The following is a 16,752-nucleotide window of genomic DNA, read 5'->3' as shown; positions in this document are numbered from 1 at the left end:
AGCACTCTCCTCCTCACGGCGCCGACCAGCGGGGTCAGTGCTGCTGTGACCCACTCTGCCTCTGTGTCCCCAGAGCCCAGGGCCTGGCACTGAGTTGCAGTCAAGAAAGTGGCCTGAGATCAACCACAGTGCCTGCTCCAAGACCGTAAGTGGAGGGTCCAGGAGCAGCTGCTGTCAAATTCAGCGTCCTCATAAATACAAAGCGGCTGCAGGGAAAACAGAGCCAAGGGCTGGGAGCCCGGGGGAGGGCCAGGACAAGGCGGTGGGAACTGTAGGCCTGAGAGGAGATGGCCCAGGCAGGGCCTCCTCGCCAAGCCCCGCTGCGCTTCCTCCTCTGGCTCTCTTCTCTGATGCCCTTCCCGCCCCAGGAGGCCAAGCGCCTCCCTACCTTAACGAACTTCTCGGAGGGGGCGAAGCAGCCCACGCAGAGAGACACGAGGATCCAGCCCCGGGCATAGCTGCTCTTGGAGGGGTTGTGAGTCAGCTGCTTGCTGATCTGGCAGTAGATCTCATCCCTAGGCAGGCGGAGAAGCAAGGAGGGGAGACGGCCTCAGGATAAGCCCGGCTCCTCCTGCCTCCGGGCCACAGGTGGGACACACAGCATGCTGTCCTCTCCGGCTTGCCCCAGACCACCCAGGAGGCGGCGGCGTGGGGCCGGCCCGGGAAGGCTGTGCAGCCACTGAAGAGGGTCTGGCTTTGGAGGCAGGTGCGTCAGGCACGAAGCATGCTCCTGTCCAATCCAGCTCCATAGCCAGGTCCCCAGAATCCAGAGAGGGGTGCGCCTCCTGCTCTGGGGGCACAGCGGCCACGGCTGCTGGTGATCACTTCGATGGGAAGCACAGGCTGCCCCTACCCTGTCCCTCACCAGCTGGGCGGCCTGGGCAGGTGAGTTCACCTCTCCAAGCCCGGCCCCCAGTCGGGACAGCAGCTACAACTTCTACTGATGGCAACTGGAAGAGCAGAAACAGCAAACAGGTCTGAGGAGTTGGTCTGGGAGATGGAAGAGGTGGGGCTTCAACTTTCACTCGCGATTTTTCCATAATGTTTGAATACAGTACTTAAGTGGCCATGTATTACTTTTGTAATCAGATCAAAGCAGTGAAGGTAGTTTTGTTTTGTTTTGTTTCCATTTTAAAGGGAAAGATAAAACCTTCCTTACAGGCTTTTTGTGAAGAAAAATGAGAAAAGGCTTAGAAAGCCCCTGGCACAGTAAATCCTCTATAAAGGCCAGCTGCCCAGTGAAGCCACTGCTTGCCTGCCCGTTCAGGGCCAAGGACAGGGCGCCGATGACGAAGTGACCACCAGGGGGCACTCACGGCCGCGCTTCCCTCTCCGAAGGGCAGGCCTGGGCAGGAAGGAGCGATTATCTGATCCAGTGGCGCCACCATCCTCAGGGTTCAGGGGCCAGTGCAACGGCAAAATTAATTATGAGGTTGCTCACTTTTTATCATGACAAACAAGGTCATTTGAAACATATTGTACACAATCTGCCCACCATCTGTATCACAATCATTTCATAAAATGAACATAATTTTAATATCCAAAAAGTAGAAAGGGTAAAATCTCAGAACAAAGAACAGTTCTTTCAACAAATCAATTTAGCTTTAGAAACAACCTTATATTTTTCCCATCTCGTCACAGACCAGTAAAAGCTTTCTCACCTATATTTGGGAGCTAAGGCCAAGGGAAGGGAGGGATTAGCCATGGTCCCTCAGAGACTCAACACCCAGCCTTCTGACTCTCAGCCCAGGGCTCCCGGCACTCTGTTCTCCAGGACTGACAACTTTAGGTCTGATGGTGAGGCAACTGGGAGGCAAATTCTCGCCCCTTCCACACACCTTGGGCAGCTACCTTTTCTTCCTGGAGGCAGGTGGCCCTTGGTGCCCGACCATCTCCGGTGAGGCCTCCAGCAGCAATGAAAGGGGGCCTGACTGGAAGGCAGGAGGTCTGGGAGGCAAGTCTCTTCCTCTCTCTGGACCTCAGTTTCTCCATCAGTAAAATGGGCTCAAACCCCTGCCCCTGCCCCATCCTGCTGTCCTCTCAGCCACGTATGCACAGATTCATGGGATCAGCTCTCCTAACTGACCATCTTGTGCTGATAGAGTCCTCAGAAAAGTCCTATCTGTCTTCCCTCCACTGACCTAGCTGAGCTGATTCCTTTATTGGTCCTGGTGACTCTTAGATCATCCCATCTCCTCCCCAACACCCCAGAGATCTGAACAAAGGAGGCACTTGCAGGTTTCCCAGGCACGCTACCTGCAGGAACCCTGCCCACAGGACGGAGCTGACAGGAATGGGCCTACGGCAGGAGATGCATTTGATAGTGAGAACAACCGTGCCTACCATGCGGGTCCTGTCTTACACGCTCTCCAGAGATCGATGTGCCCACAAGCCTATGAAGGAACTGAGGCTCACGGAGATGAAATAATTCTATCAAGGTCACATGACTAGCAGCGGAGCTAAACCCAGGCCTGTTTGGCCTCATCCATCGCCAAGGTGACAAAGTCACAACTCGTGCCACCAAAAGCCCTTCAGGGCCACACCCTGAGAAGCGCTGGGTGCCTCCCGAGCCGGCAGCTCCGCAGCTACTGACCGGAGCGCCGGCCGCAGGATGCCATTGCCAATGACGAAGTGCAGCTTCTCCAGGTTGGATGTGGGCCGGTCCTCCAGCATGCTATTGCCCTGCACGGTAGACTCCCCGTCATGCAGCCTCTTGGTCACCTGGGCCAGAGAGAGGGGACAAGGCTTGGCCCGGGCAGGGAAAAGTGAGGGGGGCCCTGCCACATGTGTGAGTCTGCCCACTCCCCTGGAGAGCAGATCCTAAGAGTGGCCAGAAGGGCTGGCTCCGCACCACGGTCATGGCCCCAGCCCTGTCCCACCCCCACCCTGTGCAGAACTGACGTCGGATCGATGACGAGCAGACAGCTGGGCAGCACTGGCCCGGTGCCACCTACTAGGGACAAGGCTCCTCTGTAGGCTCCCTAACCCCCCTCCCCACCCTCCCCCAGGGAAGCCCTTTCAGCCAGGACAGGGACCTATTCCTCTGACTCCTGGTGGGACCCCTATCTCTCCAGGGTGGGCCACAACTCCACACACAACTCTGACACCCAGCATACACCCTGGGTCCAACCACCCAGTCACCCTCACCAATCCCTGGCGCCCTGGCCCCTGTGTGAACAGCTCCAGGCCTGGGCTCTGACAGACGTGTTTCTCCTCTCTGGCTCCACACAGCCCACCGCGCCAGCCTGCACCCTGCCCGGAGCCCCAGAGTGAGAGGGGTGAGCGGCAGGAGGGCGCCCCTGCGGGGGGGGCGGGGGTGGAGGAGGTCCTCACCTCTATGGAGCACCCACAGCTGTGCTCTCACTCCATCCGCCCTGGAGCCCACCAGTGGGCATGTCCCCCCCCAAACTGAGCCCTTCGGATACCCAGATACCCAGCAGCAGAGCCGGGATTCAAATCTGGGGCCACGTGGCTGCAGGACTGGATTTGAACCTCAGATGGGGAAGAGGACAATGGCAGAGGTAAAGCAGGCTGGGGAAACCCTGAGGAGGAGCGTGACTCTACTGTAGAGGGGTCTGGGCAGGCTTCCTGGAGGAGGTGACGCCCAGGCAGAAAAGAGGAAGGAGGAATTTTAGGCAGAGGGACTGATGTGTGGGAATGTAGGGGGATGAGGGAGCCAGTCCCCTGCACTGCAAATGCCTTGGTTAGTGTCTGTTGCCCTCCCAGCCTGCAGAATCCCAGAGCACAGGGCCAGGATGGCGCTCAGGAAAGGCCAGGTGACTAAATGAGAGTTCAAACAAATGAGTAGTGTTAATGCCCCATGGGCACTCTTACTCCCGAAAAGTTCGCAGTGTCTGAAAGGTCCTTGGATCAAACGCACTGGGTCCCTGCGCTGGCAGGAAATGTCCTCCCTCTCACCATGTGCCACTCCAGCCCTCTCCAGCTCTCCAGTCCCCTCTTCGGGGAAGCCCTCCCGGATGTAGCCCCAGCCTGAGCTCACGGCCCCCTTCCACACACCCCTGTCTGCCCAGGGGCTCCCCACATGGTCCAGCCCAAGCCCCTGGGAACAGGCAGCCGCTGCTCTTGTTCCCCCTCCTGTGGTCCCCGAGCTCAGCCTGGCCCCAGCCTGCGTCTCCTCAGGCAGCCCAGGGTCGGCTCTGACCTCCTCTGTCAGTTTGGACTTCTTCTTCAGGGTCAGGTGCACCAGCTTGTGCCTCATGCTGCGCTTCTTCGGCCCCTCCGGTAGCTGGGCCTGCGGGACACACAGGGCTCAGGGTCAAGCGACGGGGCCGCGAGTAATGATGACAAGGGCAATGGACAACGGAGCTCCGGCTCGGGGGTGGGCTCACCTCCACGCTAACGTTTACGAGGTATACCCCACGCTGCCACCCTCTCGTCCCCCACTTCCCCGCACCAGCCAGGTGATGGCCGGGAAAACGGAGACTCAGAAAAGTGTAGGAAGCTGCCCAGTGCCTCCCAGTGAGTCAGTACCGCGGCTGGCTCTGACTGCAAAGGCCTCATCCGATCCTGAGGCGCACTTTGCAGTTTACAAAGTGCGCACACATTTGTTCCCACAAGCAGACAGAGGAGAGTGGGGGTCAGGGAGGTGAGGCAGAGGCAGATTTTAGGACGCTCCTTCTGGGGAGCCCCCTGAGGCTGGGGATGCCGGGCAGCCGTTCCGACGGGCCTGGGGGGGGACACGGACGGACCGGGGTGCATGGTAGCTGGGCCTCACCTCACCCTCGCCCTGCAGGGTCTGCAGCTCCCTCTTGTATGTCTTCTTGCCGAGGGTCTCGTAAATCTTGGTCATCACGGGGATATTCTCACTGCCGTCACTCATGGCCGTGTGGTACTTGGGCTCAGGGAGGTCCCCCATGAAGCGCAGGATGGTGATCCAGACCGCCAGGGCCGCCTGGGGGCAGCGCTGCGCATCAGAGGGCACAGGGCCGTGCAGGGCTGAGCTTCTCAATAGCCCGGGGGTCTGGGGAGGGGGCCGGAGAGGGCCGCAGGAGGGCCACCGGGCTCAGGGTGCTCCGCCGCTCCTTCAGACTGCGCCCACGCGGCCCGGGCCCAGGCGGGGCACCAGGGTGAAGTCAGCCCTCGTCCCGCCCCCCCTCCCCCCCGGGACCTGCCCCCTGGGCCCCCACGCAGCCCCAGCCCTCACCAGCTGGTCGCCCTCATCATCGTGGTACAGCAGCGGCTGCTTGAGCGGCCGCCGGGTGTACGTGTGCGTGGTCGTGCCCTGGAAGTAGGTGGCGGCGAACTTGGCGAATTTATACTCGGAGAGGTCCTCCTCGTCCTCGTCAGGCAAGGGAAGGGCTGCGTCCAGGTCCTCCTCCACCATCTCCCTGCGCCCACGCTCCAGGTCCTGAGGAGGCCAGAGGGGTTCCCTGCTCTGCCGTGGGAGCACACTTGGGCCAAAGCCCCCCAGCCTGTCCCTGCGGGGCCGGCTCTTCCTGCACAAACTGTGTCGTCCTGTTCAAGACCCAAACAGAGCCCGGCACATGGTACGTCCCCAATACACAAATGAAGGGAAGTTTGTGAATGGCCCTGGAGGGAGACAGTGACTGGCCCAAGGTCACATGGCTAGCTGACAGCTGGGCAGGGGCCGCACGTCATCACTGCTGCCCTTTGCTCAGAGGGGACCAGGGGGACCTTAATGTAAAGAGGCACAAAAGGAGGGAGAACTATCACACTGCGTCCTGTCCCCACCCCTGTTCCCAGTTTGATACCTCAAAGCCACTAGGTGCTTGGCCCTCCTGGCCTGGCAGGCCGCCCGAAGTCCCCAAAAAGCCAAACATCTTGTCCACCATGTCCGAGTGGTTGATGGGCTCGTGGCGGGCCCTCTCCATCTGCTCCAGGAGCTCCTTCTTCCGCCGAGCCTCCTCCTTCTCCTTCAGCTCCCGCTCCGCGTCCTCACGAGCCAGTTGTGCCAGGCGCTCCTGGGAGGTTGGCGTGATACGGAGGGACAGCCTCAGGGAGCAAGCCCTCCTCGGGGAGCCCAGGAGAGCCCCTGCAGCAGTCAGGCCTTAGTCCCGACCTCCACCGCGGCCCTCCTAACGGCCGGCAGGGACTGAGCCTCGGGCTTCTCCATCCTCGGCCTCGCCCCACCCCACCCTCACCGTCCGATGCAGACAGATGCCCAGCACCCGGCCACAGAGAAGCCTCCAGACAAGCCCAGAGCATGCCACCGCCCGTCAGGGCTTAGCTGGGAACTCGCGCCCCCCTGCTGGAGGGGACCACACCAGCCCAGAAATCCCACAGCCGTTGGGTTGAGGCTCTGAACCAGCGCTGTCCGAGCCATTATGTAGTGGCTTTGTTTAAGAGAGTAAAAAGAAATAGGGTGCCTGGGTGGCTCAGTTGGTTAAGCGACTGCCTTCGGCTCAGGTCATGATCCTGGAGTCCTGGGATCGAGTCCCGCATCGGGCTCCCTGCTCGGCAGGGAGTCTGCTTCTCCCTCTGACCCTCCTCCCTCTCATGCTCTCTGTCTCTCATTCTGTCTCTCTCAAATAAATAAATAAAATCTTTAAAAAAAAAAAAAAAAGAGAGTAAAAAGAAATAGGTGAAATCTAGTTTAATAATATATTTTATTTAACCCAATATTTCCGAAATATTATGTCAACATGTAATTATTATATTTAAAATAGAACTGAGAGATTTCATATTCCTTTTTTTTTACTGTCTTCAAAATCTAGTGTCTGTTCTACACTTAGAGCCCCTCACCACTTCAAGCACTCAGCAGCCATGTGGCTGGGGGCTCCCGGACTGGGTGCTCTCACCCCGGCTCGGGCTTTTTATCCACGTGTTCTCTCCCAGCTAGGAAAAGTGTTCCCGAGGGCACAGACCCTCTTCCTCCAGAGCCACAGCCCCTTGTCCTCAGGCCCGGCCCAGGCCCAGGCACATGCAGATGAAGGCAGGCTGCATGGACAGATAATGGATCGCCAGTGCTGTTGAGCCAGTGAGTGGACATCTGAGGGGCTGGGCCCCTCAGCTCACCTGATGCTTGCGCTCGGCCTCCTCCTTGGCCTTCTTGGCGCTCATCTCCTTCCGGAGCTTCTCCTCCTCGGCCAGCCGCATCTTCTCCGCCTCCAGACGCCGCAGGTACTGAGGGAAGGGGCAGCCAGCTGGGGGGCACCGTCACGGTGCTTCCTGTCAGCTCTGGCCCACCCCACCCCGCCCGAGCTCTGGGACTGGGGGATGGGGGGCGACCCTGCCGAATGATTCGGCAGATAGGGCAACTCCGGCATCTGAGAACTTCTCCAGGTCACACAGCAGGTTGGGGGCATTGCTGATTCCCAAAGCCGAACCAGATTCACCACAAGAGTGACTGGGGCCCCAGCCACTGCCCTTGGCTGGGAGGATGGAAATAAGGGGTGTGATCCCAGTCTTGTGCATTCCCCAGAGGAGGCAGGGTCCTAGATCCCCTCTGTAGGCCTTGGCCGACAAGGGGGGGTGATCTGCCTGCCTGAGGTGGAGCAGCAGCCCTCAGAGGACGCGCCCCACCTGGGGCTCCGAAGCCCTACCTCGGCCCGGAGGCGCCGGTGCACCCTGCGCGCGATCATGCCCCGGGCGTAGGCCTGCACCGTGAGCACGGCCCAGAGGCGGTGGCGGAAGGCCTTGCGCACCAGGTAGGCGCGGCAGCGGGCCTGGAACTCGATGATGCGCCCACGGGCCAGGCGGAACTGCTGCTGCAGCTTCCGGGAGCGGTGCAGGGCCTGCAGCCGCAAGAAGCCCAGCCGCATCTGCAGGGACAGCGAGCGGCTCAGAGCCTGCCGCCCCCATTCCCGGCCGGCCCTGCCCCCGGGACTGTCGCCGCACGGGGCGCCCCTCGGACCGCCCCAAACACAGCTCTGTCTTCTTTCAGACTAGGGCCCCCCAGAGTGAAGCTCTGTTTCCTCTCAGACAAGTTTTCTAGGGAGTTGGCCTTGGCATGCCTTGGAGGGCCCTCCCCCAGTGGGCCCCCGTTCTCAGACCAGGAGCTGCTCTCCTTCCGGTCTGCCTCCCCAGCCCCAAGTCCAGGTTGCAGCCCAGTTACTCGGCAGAGGTCATGTGACACCCACTCCTAGCCCCCTCCGCGGTCTCTAATGGCCCAGGTGCTCCCAACCCATCAAAACATTCCAAACTTGGAAGAAGCAGACTTGGACTTTGGGCTGGAGGAACGGTGGGGGCTGGCGAGGGCAGTGGCAGGAGGCCGACCAGGCCTCGGGCATAGGCACCCTGCTGCTATGGCAACGGGCCGGGTTCAAAGGCCTGGTGGGGCAAGGAGCAGCCCCCTGGGGAGGCTCACCAGCTCATAGTTCCTCCGGCAGTTGTGGCCCCGCCAGTGCCTCTGGATCAGTGTGGCTGCGTTCTTCAGCTTCAGGAAGTTAGATCTGAAAGAGCAACGTGATACAGGAGGATCTCAGAGCCGAGAAATCGTGCCCAGAGGCAGCCAGGGGACTGGGGAGGCTTGGACAGGAGAGCGGGGCTGAGTCACAGCTCTGCGTCTCCCAGCTATGTGACCTTGGGCAAAGGCACACAACTTCTCTGCCTCAGCTTCCTCATCTGTAAAATGGGTACAATAACACCTGCCTTGCCTGCCTCACAGGCTTGTCACATATGCCCACTAAGGTGGGCATTCAGAGGTATTTACTGAATGAAGAAATGTATGAATAATAAGTAAATGAAATAATATAAAGATTAGAAGTTTTGAACACGGTGAACATCACTTATTACTAACTTCCCCATTTTATAGACGAGGAAAGTAAGACCCAGGAGTCTGGGGCTAGAGCCCATGTCTTCCGCCAGACTCTGAGTGAGCACAGTGCTGACCCCCCCACACACCTGAGGCCGCTCATACAGGACAGTCACCTGCAACCTGACGGAGGACAGAGAGACCACACCTCCCACAGCAGGTGTCTGCCGAATGCAGAAGTGAACAGTGGAGGAGTGAAGGATGGGTATGTCGCGTGTGAGGGAGCCAGCGAGCCAGGGCCTGTGTGTGCCTGAGCGAGCGAGAGCTGTGGGAGGGGATGGACAGATGGGCGGATGGACGCACGGACAGAAGAGCTGACGGAAGGGCAGATGAACTGAAGGATGGATGGACAGACGGTAGATGGAGAGAGGGAGGGAGCGACCCAATGAACTGCTAAAGGGGCAGGTTGTGGAGTTTTGTGGAGCCCAACTCACACTCCAGAGTCAGCCCTGCCCAACTGTGAACCGTTACAGCTGTGCACGTGCCCCTTACGTGGAATACGGGACACGCTCTGTGATTCGCATCCGAGACACGGGAGTGTCCACCTGGGCGCCTCACGTAGCCACGTGTGCGTGCCGGTACGGAGGGGCGTGTCCTGTGTCCCTGGGCAGATGGTCGTCAGGGTTTGCACGATCATGCGTGCGTGCTATGCACACGTGCGCTTGCTCCTTGCGCACGGGTGTATGTGTTTATTCCTAGCGTTCACGCCGGGGACAGGGGCCAGCCCGGCACACACACACACATCTGTATGAGGGCTGAGATAGGGGAGCTGGGCCCGACACATACCTGTCTTTGAAGCCCCGGATGACCTTCTGGAGGAGGATGACTCTGTCGGTGATGGCCTTATCCCGCTCCACCTCCAGCAGCGTGTCGTGGTGGTCCTGGAGGGCAGAGCCCCTGAGCTGCACCCCACCCTCCTCTCAGGGCCCCCAGCTCAGTCCCGGGCTGAGGCTGCCTCACACGGGCCCGCCTTCCTTCCCTTGTCCCCCGTGCCTCCCAGGGCCACGGGGACAGACCCGGCTTGTGGCTGTCTCCCAGAGGCCGGGGTGGGACAAATGGCATAGGAGGAGCCTAATCTGACTGGATGGGGTCAGAGAGCCCACCATTCACACACCGGCTTCATCCCTATGGCCATCTCTGCCCAAGCCCCCACTTTTCTCAATGTCTCTGTCACATGGGTCCTTGACCTGGGCCCTGCCATTTCTCTCCTGGCCTCTGTCACTCCTGCTCCGGCCCTCCTTTAGGGGGAGGAACCCCCCCAACATGAATCTGATGGTGACCTTAAAGTGACTCCCCTGGTCAAGCCCGGTCTCCCGCCTGGTACTCAGGTCCTCCAGAACCCAGGCCCTGCTGACTTCTCTAGGCCTCTCTTCTTCTCCCTCCAGTTAGACAAAACCTCATCATACAGTCAACAGAGATGAACAGAATGTCTACAGGCGCCAACACGGTGCTAAGTGCTGGGGGGGGGCGCTGCTGTGAACCAGGCAGACAGGGGCCCTGCCCTGGGGAGGCAGAGCCACCCCCACCCGCTAATCCCAGACCACATCACCGTGCACAGAGCCTAGCAGAGCGGCAGCTCAGCCAAGGCCGTCTGAATGAATGAATGAATGAATGAGAAGTAGATGTCTGGGCTTTCAAAATGACAGCACATTTCTGGAGAGCACAGGGAGGTGAGGATGGGGACAAGGATGGTCCTCAGAGCTCTCTGGCACTGGACACCGTCCTGCTGCCTGCCTTTCCTCCCTTCCCCACACAGACTAGAGGCCCTGCTCTCCGCTCCAGGTCAGTGCGCCACCTGGGCAACTGGCTTCTCCTCTCTAAGCCTCTGAAATGGGCGTGACAGTTCTACATCCCAGGGCTGCTGTGAGGACTAAACAAGATCCTGGATAAAAAGCCCCACCTGGGCCTGGCACAAAGAACGCTCTTGGCAGATGGCAGTAGCGATCTGAGCAGGCTGGGGATAGCAGACATGTGTTCCTGACAAGGAAATGAAGGCCTGGGGAGATGAAGGGACTGGCCCATGGCCCCTCAGCCAGGGAAGAATTAGACTCCACCCCAGATTCCCTCCAGCTCCAGGCTGACTCCCCCCTTCCCTCCTTCCCGCAGCTGTTATCCCCAACTGCCGGGGCCCCACCCACCCACCAGAGGAAGGAGCCCTGCCCATTGCCCGGGACAGCGGAAATGGAAATGGGGAAGAAAGGCAGGCCGGGTGCTCACACTGTCCCTGCTGCAGCTGCCGGGGCCACCGCCAATTCCCAGCAAGCTCTACTCTAAGGCCAAGACACCACATGGCCCAGCTTCCTGCTCCCAGCCCTGCCCCCTCCCCAACTGCCCCATCCCGAAGTCCAGCCCCATGGAGCTCCAGGTGCTGCTCAGGGAGGGTGGGAACAGGCCTCTGCAGAGGACAGAGGGAGGGGGCAGCATGTGGCCTACCACAGCCCGGATGAACCCTGCCCGGCCGGAAATCACGGGAGGGGGCCTAAAGATACACTCAAGAGCCCTCCCACCCCTCCTCCCTCCCATTTTACAGATGGGAAAATAAGGCTCAGAAAGGGCCAATGAGCTGCCCAAAATCCCAAGGCAGACGACCAACCACAGGGTCCTGACCTCACACCCCAGATCATAGACGCTCTTCAAACCAGTCCCTGCTCCCTATCACAGACCACAGGGCAGGAAGACCATAGAGGCCCAGCACCGACCACCTGATGCTGCAGCTTCTCTGCAGAGGCCCCTAGGACCCCGTCCTCCCTGTGATGGGGAAGTCACAGATCCGCAAGGCCGCCAGAGACAGAGGCTATGCTCACCTTCAGGAAGATCTTGGTTTTGCCAATCTGCCAGTCATCATGGGTGCCCAGCACAGCCTCAGCCATGCGCTGGCATGTCCCCCGAAGGTCGTCCTAGGGGGTGCACAAGGGAATGGGCAGCCCCACCTGTGAGAAGGGCCCCTGAGTGTCCCTCCCAAGGCCAGGGGCAGGACTCTGGCTCCAGCTCTGCCTCTGCCATGCTGTGTGTCCCTGGCCAGGTCCTGCCTTCTGTGACCCTGTTTTCTCCTTAGCTGGGCCAGATGATTGCAAAACCATCTCCATGGCTGACGTCCCGGGCCCCGCCGGGCAGCCCTGGTCTCGTCCACTACACCACGCGCGTGAAGGCCATGCCGGTGGAGCACGGCGATCCAAGCCCTTGGAAGCCCTCTGTTGGCTCCTCCCTGACTTTCCCAGCCATACGGGAGGCGGCCGAGCTAAGGTCGAGCCCAGTACACGGTCCCCATGAGAAAACCAGGGCCCGGCCCAGGCCAGAGCTGGGACCGTCCCTCCTGCCGTCTCTGTCTCCAGCCCTGTACCTGCTTGTAGGCGGGCTTCACCCCCGGCTGCAGCACGCGGTAGCGCTCCACGAACTGCACGAAGCTGTAGCGGATGGGGTAGCCAGCCCGGCGGATCCGGATGGTCTCCATCATCCCCGAGTACCGCAGCTGGCGCACACACAGGGGCCGGTCGAACCGCTGCCGGGCACGGAGCCGAGGGCATCAGCGCTGGAGGCCCCTGCTGGGAGCTCAGCCCCGCTCTGCATTTTCCCAGCCACACAGCAGACGAGGAGCAAGGCAGACTGAACCCAGACCCGCCGCTCAAACTTACTTAGCGGCACGGAATGACACCCTCACACGGGACAAGCTGCATGCTTTGGGGGCACAGAGGAGAAACCGCTTAACTCCCCTTGGGATATCTTGAGGGGGCTTCATGGAGGAGGCGGCCTTGGCTCTAACCCTGTCAGGAGAAAGGGCGCTGGAGGAGGCAGGGGGCACATGGGCAAAGGTGTGGAAGCCCAAAGCGCAGGCACGTTCGGGGACTCGATGGGGACTGAGGAGGCTAATGCACGTCGCGGTCACGGTTGTGCAGGTGTTGGGCGCTCGTACAACCCCACGGAGTGCCCTTCATATCACAGCCACAGTACATTTGTAGCTGTTCCGACAACTTTCTGGCCACTGGCGGTAAAATGCCTTAAGGAAGAGACCATTTTCCTCATGGGCACAGAGTTGTTTTTGTGACGGCAGCAGGTGTCGAGGGACTAGAGAGGGCCTCAGAGGCCAGGCTGGGGAGGCAGCAGGGAGTGACCAGCAACCATTTGAGACCCACTGGCTCTCATTGCAGTCAGGAGGGGGACTGGTGCAAAGAGACAGGAGACCAATGAGAAGGTCCTGCTGCTAAGGTTCAGGCAATAGATGCCAAGGTCTGGGCCCAGAGAAGGTTCTGGAAGCATCTGAGATCAGGAGAGAGGGTACCCAACTACCTTGGCAGGGCCCTGGCCCTAGAGGGTGAGCTAGAACCCTCTGTAACCGTCATACCCCTGCAGACCCAGTCCTGGGCCCCATGGGGGACAGGCCAGCCCACTCTGGGAAATGTTTTCAGGCTGGGGGCAGGGCCAGCACGCAGCTGGCTGGCTTCCGACACCTGTTTCCTCTCCCTCCAGGCACTTTCCCTGGCCCAGCCCTGGCCTCCCTCCTTCCGTCCCTCCTCCCCAGACCCCTCAGGCCCCAGCTGCCCCCCCCCCCCCCGCAACCGGGGCCTCTGGGAAGAGCTCTGTGGTAAACAACACCTCCCAGAGCTGTGGAAAGAAAGGGCCCAAATGAGGGATGGCCCCGGCTTCCAGCTTCTGGCCTCAAGCCCCCCAATCTCCAGGTCTGCAGTCACACATCTCAAATGTGGAATCATTATGGTCGGTCCCTCCTTCAGGTCCCTCCTTCCCAGGCTATTGGGAAGGTGGAATAGGGCTGTGGAGAGACTCCGGCCCTGTTGGGCACACAGTAAAGGCCCAATCAATGTTATTCAGCAGAGTCAAAAAAGGAGAACATCCCCCAACGAGTCAGAGGAATCTGGGAAGGCTTCGAGGAGGAGGTGGTGGTTGGTTGGCTCGAAGGAGAGGGGGCTTTCAAAGTCAGGGCCACAGCAAGCAGCGCAGCTGACCCCAGCGCCAGGCAGCCCGCACGCATATGGCAGGACATGGCCAGGGACGTAAGCCCAGCTTAAAGGCGGTAGACTCAGGATTTGAACCTGCGTGGAGCCCGCTGCAGTCAAGGCTCTTTCCGGGGCACCTGCTACCTCCAGTAAGTCAGAACTGGTTCTATAAGCCCCTCAGGTGCCCTGCCATTCCCCAAAGAAGACAAAGTCTCAGCCCAGCCCGCACCCTGCCCCTTGGCCGGGCGCCTCCGCCTTCCCCAGGCTGGGCCCTAGCTGCCTGGAGCAGGGACCAGGGCCACTTACCATGGGCTTCTTGAACTCATTGGGCTTGATGCAGCGCACGAAGAAGGGCTGGCAGGCGCCCAGTGTGCGCATCAGCAGCTCCAGCGACCGCTTGAACTGGCTGCTGAGTGTGGGCGAGCGCTTCCTGGTCTCGGCGCCCTGGGGGGACGGACCACAGGGATGGGAGGGGCTGACCTGTGCCCCCCCAGCCCTCCAGGAAGGGAAGCAGCAGGCTTCGGGCCTGAGGGGGAGCCGCCCCCGGGAAGCAGGCTAGCAGGGCACTTGGGGTTTTCCTGTGACTCGCCTAATCTGGGCTGGTGCTGGACCTCAGATGCACCCCTTGGGGCACCCCCCGGGACCTGGGTCTGGAGGAGGGCTACACGGGGAGTGGGTGCCCCCCCCCACCCATCCCCGGGTTGCTGGAATACTCTGGGCAAGGCGCAGCCCCTCTCAGTCTCCATTCTGCCGTGCCGGGAATAAATGAGGAGCCGAACTTGGTCACCTCGAGACACTGAGGTCCACTCTAGAGAGGGGTCGGACAGACCTACATTCAGACCCCGGCCCCACCACCTCCTAACTATGTGATCTTGCACAGCTCACTAAACAGCCCTGAGCCTCTTTCCTAAACGGGAAGAGTGCCACCTCACTAGGCGACAGGGCTGTGACAAGGTGGGCACAGACTAGGCCTCAGGAAACAGCAGCCTGGGAACCCGTGTGTGCCCCGGGGTGGGGGCTGCTGTCTGTGCCCTCTCCCTTCCCTGGGGGATGAGCCCGGCAGCAGCAGGCCCAGATCAGCCTCCTGAGAAGGCACGCAGCTGGCCTCCCACCAGGTGGCCCTGAGGCCCAGAGGCTCTGAGCCGGGCCGGCCAGTCGCTATCTGGGTGAGCCGGCTAGCACCCCGTCCCCTGTCGGGGTCCCCATCTCAGAACGCTGTGAAATGAGGCAGGGGTGCTAGGGGAGGGCCTGGTCCACAAACAGGAAGTAGAACATCTCAGACCAACCCTGCGACACTAGACCTAGAAATCAGACTCAATTCCAAAGTATTTTGATGTTGTTATTTCCCTGCCGGCTTGGTCTGTGTGAGAATTTATCAGTGAATTTGATTATTATTGGAAGATTTTGTATTTTAAATGAGACCTTATTTTATCTGGTATCCCGGAGCACCGCCAGCCAGGCAGGCAGGTGGAGGGGTGTGAGGTGTGTGGGGAGGCAGAGGTGGAACACGTACAAAAGTTAGACCACGTGCCCCAGACAGAAATGGAACTTGCCGGGAAACCGCAAACACTTGCTAGCCTGAGATGTGCCCGGTCTCTGTGTTAGTGTCATTTGGCACATATTCGAGGATTTGCCAGGGAAGCTGGGGAGTCTCTGCATCGGGGTACGGTCAATGTCAGGTCTCTGACCCCCATGACGGTCCCAGAACCCGATCCAGCCGCAGCAGCGGACGACCCGCGGCTCGGACGGGGAGCCGGCCGGCTTGGGCTTCCCTCGGCCTGCGGTAGAGGCCCCGCCCCAAGCACACGCACCCCACAGACCCCGACACACGCTCCCACACACAGCGCACACACCCCCCCATACAGCACATACATGACACAAACCTTTCTTTGCTTTCTATCATCACTCCGGAACTACTTCTGTCTGTCTGTCTGTCTGTCTTCCCTGCTGGGCTGTGAGCCTAGTGAGGACAGGCAGGTCTGCCTTGTTTTCGGCGGGGGCCCAGGGCCGGGCACAACTAACAATCAGCAACACTTCGCACAACCAGCTCCCAGCGTCCGTGGGCCCCCAGAAACGTCCACTTCCCGACTGCCCCTTCCACACTCTACGAACTGCCCCCAGCTCCTCTTCTTTCAGATCCAATAGCGGCCTTATGGGTTCTACCTCCCTGCTTCTGTCCCCCACACTCCACACCTCCCTCCGCCCACGATCGACCCGGCAGCCCGGGGAAAGCTGTCAAAACACAAATCCAGGCCTCTCCACCCAACACGCTCAGAGCCCCTGCAACGGCTCCCGGGTTCACTCCGCATGAACACCGACGTCCCCGCCAGGACGGACAAGGTCCTGCAGGATCCGTCTCGCGGCGCTTCTAGGCACCCCCGCCTCGTGCTCTCCACAGGGCCCCAGGCCGGCCCAAAGGCTTTGCACTGGCTGTTCGTCCTCCAGATGCGCGTGGCTGGCTCCGCCACCTCCTTACCAACTTCCCGTAAGGCCTTTCCCGGTCCCCCTATTCGACATTGCAAAGCCTCACCTTGGGCATTTCTCCTCCTCAATTTCTCCCCATCTTATGTATCACCGTCTGACATACTATGTATTCTACTTATTCATCTGCTTATTAGCGACTTCTCCCCTCTGCCTGAACATAAGCTCCATGAGGACAGAGGCTGTTTTCGGTTTTGCCCACTGCTCTGTCCCCAGGACGCAGGCCGATGTCTGGCACGGAACGGGCACCCTGGTCCCCTTTGTGTCTGAGTGCAGGAGTGCGGAAGGGGTGCTTCTCTCACCTCCTGGCCCCCGGGGTTTCTGATTCGGTTTTATTTCACTGAGGGGAATGGGGGTCCTTTCTAAGATTCATGGGTTTCTGGGAGAATCTGCAGACTTTTGGAAATGGGGTAAAGGCGGGAGTAGAAAGTCCAGAGCTCAGTGTTAAGTGACTCCCCAGAAGGGATCTGAGGGGCAGACACCTGAGCGGGACGTGCACGGGGCTGGGGAGACGCAGGCGTAGAGCATGAACAAGAGTCCCGTGGACTCAGGGCCTAGGGACGTGACTGGGATTAGACATTAATCGGG

The 16,752-nt window shown here is 60.1% G+C and overlaps 1 protein-coding gene across 1 annotated transcript in view; it reads right to left on the bottom strand.

The window, feature by feature from the left end:
• The window catches only part of MYO7A (myosin VIIA), a 78,909-nt gene that overhangs the window by 23,163 nt on the left and 38,994 nt on the right, over positions 1 to 16,752 (bottom strand). Inside the window, exons 15-27 of the mRNA XM_078058581.1 lie at positions 13,990 to 14,127; positions 12,075 to 12,233; positions 11,539 to 11,631; positions 9,521 to 9,615; positions 8,288 to 8,372; positions 7,524 to 7,742; positions 6,997 to 7,104; positions 5,733 to 5,942; positions 5,165 to 5,368; positions 4,736 to 4,912; positions 4,163 to 4,252; positions 2,594 to 2,721; positions 389 to 515 (exon numbers count right to left, since the gene is read on the bottom strand). Of these exons, the coding sequence (XP_077914707.1) occupies positions 389 to 515; positions 2,594 to 2,721; positions 4,163 to 4,252; positions 4,736 to 4,912; positions 5,165 to 5,368; positions 5,733 to 5,942; positions 6,997 to 7,104; positions 7,524 to 7,742; positions 8,288 to 8,372; positions 9,521 to 9,615; positions 11,539 to 11,631; positions 12,075 to 12,233; positions 13,990 to 14,127 (1,833 nt within the window). The remainder of the gene's footprint in view (positions 1 to 388; positions 516 to 2,593; positions 2,722 to 4,162; positions 4,253 to 4,735; positions 4,913 to 5,164; positions 5,369 to 5,732; positions 5,943 to 6,996; positions 7,105 to 7,523; positions 7,743 to 8,287; positions 8,373 to 9,520; positions 9,616 to 11,538; positions 11,632 to 12,074; positions 12,234 to 13,989; positions 14,128 to 16,752) is intronic.

Source organism: Halichoerus grypus, chromosome 11 (assembly GCF_964656455.1).
Source record: "Halichoerus grypus chromosome 11, mHalGry1.hap1.1, whole genome shotgun sequence".
Classification (NCBI taxonomy): Eukaryota; Metazoa; Chordata; class Mammalia; order Carnivora; family Phocidae; genus Halichoerus; species Halichoerus grypus.
Note: the sequence above shows the minus strand (reverse complement) of the source record. Positions and strands in the feature narration are given on the sequence as shown.